Consider the following 10,734-nt stretch of genomic DNA (forward strand, 5'->3'; position numbering starts at 1 on the left):
AACGGACACCTAAGTGAGCTCCTGAGAATGACCCATTCTTTCACAAATGTTTGTAGAAGCAGTCTGCATGTCTAGGTGCTTGATTTTATACACCTGTGGCCACGGAGGTGATTGGAACACCTGAATCCAATGATTTGGAGGGGTGTCCTAATACTTTTGGCAATATAGTGTATGTCCCATGCACTAGCAGTTCGGATTCAGTGCGGATTGAAAAAGAGCCATGTCTGATTTCTGAGCCGTGCAGTCTGGTTCAGGTGCAGATTACAGGTAATAGTTTTTAAACCGCACTTGTGAACAGGATAAAATCCTGACCTGAACCGCTGAACAACTACTGTGTCAATTAGCTGTGAAACCTGAGCTTCAATCCGTACCACACATGTGTGAATTAGCTCTTACTCTTTAAAATTCCCAACTATATGACCGCATTTAGGATAAAAGCATACTACCACAGCCAGACTCTGGGTAAAATAAATTAGGCTTAGTGTACGCAATGCTAGTAAAGAAGTAGAATTTTTGTATGCTTGGTAAATTCTAAACAGAGCTCCACTCCACTTTAAACACAGTTGCTGTCACCATCTATGGTTACAAATATGCACACGTAGCACACAAGAGACTAGAGTAGTTACAGTGTTAAAGATTCATTGTTCTATTTACTGCCAACCAAAAATTGAGTTTATGCAGTTAATGCAATTAATCCTGCTTATGTTTGATAGGTTCTATTAACATACATAAACTGTTTTTCTGTTTTATTTGACAGTCTAAAAAACAGCTTGCAGCAAAAGTCAAAAATAGAGTCACTGGATCTCTCTGGAATCACATTGTCGCCTAGAGATATGCAGCGTGTAATACTGTATTTGCAGGGCCACGGAAACAGCCTAACAAGTGTGGACCTAAGCTTTACCGACCTCACAGACATCACCTTGGCCCAGGCCATGCCTGCTCTTGCAGTCCTCCCCAATCTTACGCACCTTGCACTCAATGGAAACCGGCTTACTTGTGCCACCCTGAAGGAGCTCAGCGAAGCCATGAAAGACAGTACCAACTTTCTTTCATTGGCCTGGGTGGACCTGGGTAACAATGTGGACATCTGCTCTATGCCTCAGCCTTTGCTTTTAGGACTGAGGCGCCGCCTGTGCCAACAGAATCTGCTTCCCACCATCCCTGAGGCACAGGACAGTGACTTGTCAGAAGGAGGAGTTTCCATGTCTTTCCCACTGCCTTGGGACAGGTGAGGTCCCTCAGTGTAGTCAGCACAGAGACAGGGACTGACCACCCCTCCTCACACCAGTGTTGATTCCATCTAACATAACCAGATATTGGATGTTACACTCACTGTGCCATAGGTAGTATGTTTTCAGCCAAGGAGGGGGGGCACCAGATAAAGGTACCCCGTAGCCCCATTCATCTTCACCCACCGGGTGAGGAGCCCGGAGGCAAGGCAGCCCATCACAGCTCAGCACCTGCCTCATCACTGCGTGTTCTGTGGATTAATCTCCAAACAAAAGAAGCCTGTGATCGCAGCCGGGCAGGGACAGAACTGCAGTGTCAGGAAAACCGAAAAGGGGGGTGGGTGATTGCCCAAGACCCAAAGGGGGGGGCATCTGCTGGAGAGGCACGATTCCGAGGGAGGAAACAGACATACTTAAATATGGACAAACTGTAAAATGTAACTCATGCAGCAGTGAACAGAATTAAATGCTGCACAGCAGAGAGAAGAACGCATGAATCTGACAAAGACAGTGCAAAAAGTGTAAAGGTTTCACGGACGGTAAGAAATGTGCTTCAGCCTGACACAAGAATGCATGCTCAGCACCGCTTGATTAGACTGTTCAAAACAGAGAATTTGTACATTAGGTTGAGAAGTTTTTTGAAGAAAATACACCGAAAGTTAATGAAGGATCCAAATGTATTATACTGCTAATTCCATTGCTGACACTGACACTTCCATTAGAAAAGCAAGAACTCCTTTATATCTTATTTGGAGAAAATTTTAATTGAGGCAGATGAGTATACTGCTAGACATTAATATGATGAAACCATACACCACCACAGAGCTGAGTATTTCTTTTTATCACTAGCAGGAAAGTACCTTCTACTGAAACATTTTGGATTATCTGTTAATGAGCAATTCCTTGAGCAATGAGCAGTTTCTTCCTCTCAGATAAGTTCTCCCTGACACCAGTCTTTTTAACTATCTGTAAGAGGGAAATTCATCCTAATGGCCAGAAGTATAAGGAGTATTCGTCCCACTGACCATTGCACAAATGTATGTAGTTGTAGATATAGTCATTTGTAGCAGGGTTCCCTTAGGCCAGAAAGGTATTTCAAGGGTTCCTCTGTGTTGAGAAGGTTGAGAAACGCTGTAATACATTCTGTGAATATTAACTTCAATTATCCAATCATGTGAAAATAAAATTGGTATTTTTTCACTGACTGTATTGCTGAAAGGGTAATGCCAATTATTAGGAGATTCCTACAATTTATAATGCCCAAGGTCCACTTTATAGGAAATTTAGCACTAATAAGAGTATGAACATTGATATTCTGAACTTCTTCTGAAAATGCAAATTGCCTAGTCATCTCTGGTTTTAATACTTTGAGTGAAGGGCCTGTAAGAAGCATGCAGATTAGGAAGGTTAGAATACAGTGCCTTGAAAAAGTATTCATACAAATGTATTTTCCACATTTTGTCATGTTACAACCAAAAACGGAAATGTATTTTATTGGGATTTTATATGAAAGACCAACACAAAGTGGCACATAATTGTGAAGTGGAAGGAAAATGATAAATGATTTTCAGAAATTTGTTACATATAAATATCTGAAGAGTATGGTGTGCATTTGTATTCAGCCCACCTGAGTTAATACTTTGTAGAACCACCTTTCACTGCAATTACAGCTGTAAGTCTTTTTGGGGATGTCTCTACCAGCTTTGCACGTCTAGAGAGTGAATTTTTTTCCCATTCTTCTTTGCAAAATAGGTCAAGCTCTGTCAGATTGGATGGAGAGCGTCTGTGAGCGTCAATTTTCATGTCTTGCCACAGATTCTCAATTGGATTTAGATCTGGACTTTGACTGGGCCATTCTAACACATGAATATGCTTTGATCTAAACCATTCCATTGTAGCTCTGGCTGTATGTTTAGGGTCGTTGTCCTGCTAGAAGGTGAACCTCCACCTCAGTCTTTTGCAGACTAACAGGTTTTCTTCTATGGTTGCCCTGAATTTGGCTCCATCCATCTTCCCATCAACTCTGACCAGCTTCCTTGCCCCTGCTAAAGAAATCATCCCCACAACATGATGCTGCCACCACCATGTTTCATGGTGGGGATGGTGTGTTCAGGGTGATGTGCAGTGTTAGTTTTCCGCCACACATAGCGTTTTTAGATTTTAGGCCAAAAAGTTCAATTTTGGTCTCATTTGACCAAAGCACATTCTTCTACATGTTTGCTATGTCCCCCACATGACTTCTCGTAAACTGCAAATGGGACTTCTTATGGCTTTATTTCAACAATGGCTTTCTTCTTGCCACTCTTCCATAAAGGCCAGATTTGCAGAGTGCACGATTAATAGTTGTCATGTGGACAGATTCTCCCACCTGAGCTGTGGATCTCTGCAGCTCCTCCAGAGTTACCATGGGCCTCTTGGCTGCTTCTCTGATTAATGCTCTCTTTGCCCGGCCTGTCAGTTTAGGTGGACGGCCATGTCTTGGTAGGTTTGCAGTTGTGCCATACTCTTTCCATTTTTAGATGATGGATTGAACAATGCTCTGTGAGATGTTCAAAGCTTTGGATATTTTTTTATAACCTAACCCTGCTTTAAACTTCTCCACAACTTTATCCCTGATCTGTCTGGTGTGTTCCTTGGCCTTCAGGATGCTGTTTGTTCACTAACAAACCTCTGAGGGCTTCCAAGAACAGCTGTATTTATACTGAGATTAAATTACACACAGGTGGACTCTATTTACTAATTGGATGACTTCTGAAGGCAATTGGTTCCACTAGATTTTAGTTAGGGGTGTCAGAGTCAAGGGAGCTGAATACAAATGCACGGCACACTTTTCAGATATTTTTTTTTTAATTTTGACAACCATTTATTGTTTTACTTCCACTTCACAATTATGTGCCACTTTGTGTTGGTCTATCACATAAAATCCCAATAAAATACATTTAAGTTTTTGGTTGTAACATGACAAAATTTGGAAAATTTCAAGGGGTATGAATACTTTTTCAAGGCACTGTACAGTTAGATCATTATCATGGTGCAGGAAACTAGCATTCGTGGCATGTACCACATTAACTAAGCAGACAGACCGGTTTCACGTATCTGTGTGAAATGTGTTTCACATGTGAAACAGATACTGGTGCAGAGCCTGTTGTTCCAAATTAACAAAGGAATTCAGTATAGAAAACTGCCACAGATCCCCACCAGGTTGAACCTGGCATATGGGATGTGAGCTGACAGCTCACATTCCTTTCCACTCATATGAGCAGAGCATGCACAGACCTCGTCCTCTCTCCTGCACTCAGCTGAGCAGGGAGCTGGGGATAGGCATAGGAATACTGAGCAAACAGCTCCAGCTGTACATTTCTGTGCCATGTCTGTCATAAACCCAGCATAGAAATGAGTGCTCCTGATTAACAAAGGGACTTGTGCCCCCTTTTGTTAATTAGCAGCAGCATCTGCTCTGTTTCTTAGGATTAGAAGAGTGGGACAAGCATTATGCTTGTGCCACTCTTTGGTAATTTCCTTCTGCATACTACTGTAGTTCTGAGTAATGACTTACTCATTGAAAGTACTACAGCTATGTTAGCCAGGTAACCAGTATTTTTAGTTGTAGAAGTCAGCATTGGCAGCCTCCATACTCTTTCAGTGTAGGTTTCCTTTCAGTGTTTGTGAGAATATCATGTTATCCTTTGTTGGACAAACATGGTGGTAGATTGATGAGTGTTACAGAAAAGAAAATGAAGCAGGCAGTATTTTAGCCCAGCTACCCTCATATTGTTGAGGAATGCTGTGTGCCAGCAATGAATGTGAGGTTTTGTGGTCCTCTTACACAAAACAGGAAAATTTAAATATAGCCATGTGATAGGACAACAGAGATAAGCTAGTCAAATGCTAAAAACATTTAACACTGTTTTACTTGTAAACCTAACAAAGCCCTTAGAGATCAACCAGGCTTAGCTTACTTTATAGGCTCACTCAGACTATAGCTGAGCTCCTTTCATTTAGGACAGGGGTCTCCAAACTTTCTAAGCAAAGGGCCAGTTTACTGTCCTTCAGACTTTAGGGGGGCCAGACTGTAGCCAGTGGGAGTAGAAAATGCCCCATGTAGAAAATGGTTTTAAAGGGAGGAATAGTGCCCCATTGTTGATATCAGTGAGAAGTATAATGCCCCATTGATGGTGTCAGTAGGGGGAATGGTGCCCCATTGTTGACATCAGTGAGGAGTATAATACCCCGTTGATGGTTTCAGTAGGGGGAATGGTGCCCCATTGTTGACATCAGTGAGAAGTATAATGCCCCATTGATGGTGTCAGTAGGGGGAATGGTGCCCCATCATTAGTGACGGTAGAATAGTGCCCCAAGGGCCAGATAAACTCATGCAAAGGACCACATTTGGTCCCCGGGCTGCAGTTTGGAGACCACTGATTTAAGATGTAAAATTTAAAAAAAAACCAGATTATTGCAATAAGTTATCTGTGCCAGTAAAACTGTTTTCATGTTTTCTTTCAAATCTATGATCATTTGAAGATACTCTGTTTCCTATGCACTAAAAATAAACTGTAAGCTCCAATGGGCAGAACATGTGTTTAATAAATTCAGTGTATAGCACCTAATAAACATAAGGTTGTTATGTATGGATATTTGTCAGAATTCTTGTTATTCTCTTATGGGCTTAAGTTACTGCATTAAAAAGACCTGTCAACAAAACACTCATTTCAACAACAATATTCTAAAAGATTATATATGCACATTTTAAGTATGTATGTAAGCATACCTTGTGTAGACAACCAAAGGCCCCAAGACTGCTGCCGGGTGCTGCCATTTTGGATGTGAATTAACCACAATACATACTGCACAACATCTGATCTGTTTAAATGCAGCCGTTCACTCTCAAGAATTCAATCAAAATTCACTACAAACAGCGCTCGAATGATGACCCTAAATGGGATATAAGCAATATTCAAACCATATAAATATAAATTATGTCATAAAAAATATATCCTCACTCCACACGTGATTAAAAACATGATAATCTTCTTTATTAACACAATCCGTGCTGGTCACCACGTGATCCTCCACCAATCAAAACGGCACTCTTATAGGTAAGTCAGTTCAGCATGGGATGCATATCCCTAACCCCGAAAGCTTGCTGTCTCACTAACAGATCATAGTCATCACAAAGGTACCCAAAATTCAAAAAGGTCTCATATTGTCTTTATTATTAAAATAATGTTACGGCGCTGATTTACTTTAACTGACAATTGCGAGGTCATGCAAGGCTGCACCCAAATCAAATTTACATCCTTTTTTTTCCACCAATTGAGCTTTCTTTCAGTGGCATTTGATCGACTGTGCTTTTTTTTTTTTTTTGCGCTATAAGCAAAAAAAGACCGACAATTTTGAGAAAAAAACAGTATCTTGGACTTCTTGCTATTAAACATGTCCAGTAAAAAAATCTAATTTCTTCATAAATTTAGGTCAAAATGTATTCTGATACATGTCTTTCCTAAAAAAAAATCCCAATACGTGTAAATTAATTGGTTTATGTGAAAGTTATAGCATTTACAAATGGCGGTATAGATAATGGGATTTTTTTTTTCTACTAGTAATGGCGGCGATCAGCGACTTTTAGTGGGACTCCGACGGACATTCTGACACTGGGGGGGAACTAACTTGGTGTCACTGACACCCCAGTGACACCAATACAGTGATCAGTGCTAAAAAAAAAGCACTGACACTGTACTAATGGCACTGGGCAGGAAGGGGTTAATGTGAGGGGTGATCAAAGGGTTAATTGTGTGCTGTGAGTGTTTTACTAGGGGCCGGAGGGTGTGTTCATCACTGTAAGCACACTGATCGGGATGGCTGTACTGTGCACAGCCATCCTGAGCAGTGTGTTCGAGCTGACAGGGAGGAAGATGGTTTGTAAACAAAACCATCTTCCTCCCCATCAGAGATGCTCGGTAATCACCGGGGGCTGGTGGGTAATTACCGGCCGGGACCCGGTGGTTGACAACCGCAGCCACACATGGTTCGTGTGCACCCCTTACCCAGAAATGCAAAATCACATATATTTACCTGATCCCACGCACAGGTGTCGCCCTGTAGCAGTATATCTGCTATAGGGCAGTCCTTAAGCGGTTAAATCAACCAATTATTCAATCACATTGTTAAGATAAATACCATAATAAATAACCTTATAAAGAATGTGGGCACATCCATGAGCATTGCAATATGGCCAGTCACTGAACAATGTACAGCCCGAAACCACAGGGGTATTCTTTCCTCACCACTACAGCACCAGCATTAGGCCACAGCATGCCTTGTGTAGCATACGTGATGACGTCACTGACACTATATGCATTTCAATGTTACATCAGCAGCCCTAGTACAGTCAGATTTGTCTCAAGTATTTCCCTCCACTCCTTTCCCAGTTGCTACATGTTATGCAGGGAAGTGAGAGGAGGGTCAGAGGAGCCTGGCCAGCAAACTTAGCAACAGGAAACTGCCAGAAGAGGAAAGGACTGTGATGTGGCAACAAACTTAGCAACAGGAAACTGCCAGAAGAGGAAAGGACTGTGATGTGGCAACAAACTTAGCAACAGGAAACTACCAGAAGAGGAAAGGACTGTGATGTGGCCAGCAAACTTAGCAACAGGAAACTGCCAGAAGAGGAAAGGACTGTGATGTGGCCAGCAAACTTAGCAACAGGAAACTGCCAGAAGAGGAAAGGACTGTGATGTGGCCAACAAACTTAGCAACAGGAAAGTACCAGAAGAGGAAAGGACTGTGATGTGGCCAACAAACTTAGCAACAGGAATGTACCAGAAGAGGAAAGGACTGTGATGTGGCCAACAAACTTAGCAACAGGAAAGTACCAGAAGAGGAAAGGACTGTGATGTGGCCAACAAACTTAGCAACAGGAAAGTACCAGAAGAGGAAAGGACTGTGATGTGGCCAACAAACCTAGCAACAGGAATGTACCAGAAGAGGAAAGGACTGTGATGTGGCCAACAAACCTAGCAACAGGAATGTACCAGAAGAGGAAAGGACTGTGATGTGGCCAACAAACTTAGCAACAGGAAAGTACCAGAAGAGGAAAGGACTGTGATGTGGCCAGCAAACTTAGCAACAGGAAACTACCAGAAGGGGAAAAGACTGTGATGTGCAAGTAGGAAATGTGCTGTGCTAGGGAATTGACCCATCTGAAATAGTCACATTTACTAGCAAGTTCAGAGGCACATTGCAAGTCAAAACAAAATTGTTTATTGAAAGCAGTGTAGAACTACTCCCTTAGGAATTGCTAAGTTTTTGGGTCACTCTATAGTCCTGCACAGCCAGGCAACACACATTTTCTTCCACACTGGAGAAAATAAACTGTCCGTGAACTTGTTTTTGTAGTTTTATTAAGGAGTTTTGAACTTGAGAGGGGTTGAGTGGTGTATGGGATTCCCAAGGAACTGTAGAAACTTGAGGACAATCTCCTTAGCAACTATGTACAGATGTGGACAAAAGGAAGGAAAGTCTCTGTTTTGAAGAACTCTCCAGTCCTTCTGGTGTACCACCTTAGAGCTCAGATGAATCCTCCTCTTCACCCAGATGCCTGAGGGAATCTCTGGGCAAGGGGACCAATAAACTGCCACTTTAGCAAAGCAGCCCCAGATGAGTAGCTAATTGGGTTTGCCAGCTGACTGACCTCTCCCGTTATCTGGCCCGGGGTATAGGATTTCTCACTCAGTCCTCTCCTGTGAGCTTGATGGGTTGGTGGCTACCTTCAGGCCTTACAATGGGCTGGCTCCTTCCCTGCTTCACTGGTGGTCCTCTCTCAGGACGGTGAGGCTGAGAGATCCTCCTGTCCAGCTCCTGCCTGCAGGTAGGCCCCTCTCCTGAGCCCCCTCCCAGGCTCCACACTCAAGCCTTCTCGCTCCACCTTCCACCCAACACTGACCACTTCTAAGTGAATGGGTTTTCACTCCACAATGCATACACCATGTGTTGGTACATCACAATGCAATCAGGGCTTTTGCACAATAAGGCATTATAATGCACTTTACAGCAACACAAGCTAAGGCACTTTATATGTGCATCGTGGTTTTGCAATTCCATAGTACGTGTGCCTTATCACACATATACATCAACTTACTGCACTTCACAACACACAGATGCAAGTGTGTATTGTGGAGCACTGCAAGAAATAATGCAGTACCTTTTTGTGTTATGGTGCCTTGGTAGTCCAATCCAAATAAATGGGCTGTCTATTGCAACATACAAAAGAATAGGTGTGATATCTCTTTAAAAGATAATCTCATTTCCCCTAAAGACGTTATCTGCAATGAAATGCGTTGGTAGGAGCCTCTTTTGTGACACGCGCAATCAAATAAGCAAGTGTGGCTGCTGCTAGAGCTGGTGGATGCTGGAAAGCACTGATTATTAATCATACATGGCCAGATGACCTCCTGGCCCATCACTTCTGGTAAGACGCCTGTGTTCACTGAGGAGTGGAAGCACATGCAGTTATACTGGATCACAAGATTATACCATCACTATTGACTCTTTGGGATGAATTAATCATAGCATGAACTTTATGAGCTTAGTTATTCATTAGCACTGTTCACTTGTTTATTATTGGTGACACTTACTTGTTGCCCCACCTTGGGTATGTGTGGCATCAGCTATTCCTCTTGCTCCTTCCCCCTCAGTATTCTTCACAACAGATACATGACATGCAAAAATAGAACAGGACCACAATAGTGCTCTCTGAATAGTGACAATTTATTAAAAGCTCCCAAAATCAACACGTACATTTAAAAAGCACCCACAGTGCTATGTATATAGAGGAGGAAGGAACAAGAGGAATAGCTGATGCCACATATGCCCAAGGTGGAGCAACAATTGTATTATGACCTTGATCTGTATTGCGGTTCATTGCACAAGGTGAGTGCATATTATCAATGGGTGTTTGCATGTTCACAGAGCTTGAGAAAAGAGGAAGGAAGAAATAAATCACATCACAGTGGTTGAGGAAATACAGCGTTATTGGATATTGAATTGAAGGACTATTAAATTTTTTTAATTAAAGACCGTCACATTATTTGATAGGATTGCGCTGTATTGTGGAGGATAGTACGGTATATATAGTGCAGGTGAAGGCTCAAGGCCCATGCATATGCAAAGGTGCACATCTATGGATGCCCCCCTTGCTGTGTGCACCCGCCTCTAACATTAGCGTCAATGGGACTTTTTAAACTGCAGAAGCTGTACTGGCCGTTGCTGTCTGATCTACAGCTATTACCTGTGTTCCTGCATCTGTTTTTGTGTTTGACACCTGTGATTGACCCGGCTTGCCCTGACCACGCCTAAATGCTACCTTCCCTGACCTTGGCTTGCTTCTGGACTCTGCTCTACCTTCTGCTCATCTGCCTGCTCCAAGTGTTGCTGACCTCTGTCTGTATCGTTACCATTCCCTACCTGCCGTCTATGCCTGTATCTGATCGTCTGTTGTTGATCT

General features: G+C 42.5%; 1 protein-coding gene across 1 annotated transcript in view; it reads left to right on the plus strand.

The window, feature by feature from the left end:
• LRRC75B (leucine rich repeat containing 75B) overlaps nt 1-5,862 on the plus strand; it is a 30,312-nt gene extending 24,450 nt beyond the window's left edge. Inside the window, exon 4 of the mRNA XM_089653224.1 lies at nt 758-5,862. Within this exon, the coding sequence (XP_089509350.1) occupies nt 758-1,232 (475 nt within the window). The 3' untranslated portion in view covers nt 1,233-5,862. The remainder of the gene's footprint in view (nt 1-757) is intronic.
• The last annotated feature ends 4,872 nt before the right edge of the window (nt 5,863-10,734 follow it).

The sequence above is a fragment of the Staurois parvus genome, unplaced genomic scaffold (genome assembly GCF_062004578.1).
Source record: "Staurois parvus isolate SC_StPar_1 unplaced genomic scaffold, SC_StPar_1.0 ptg000704l, whole genome shotgun sequence".
Classification (NCBI taxonomy): domain Eukaryota; kingdom Metazoa; phylum Chordata; class Amphibia; order Anura; family Ranidae; genus Staurois; species Staurois parvus.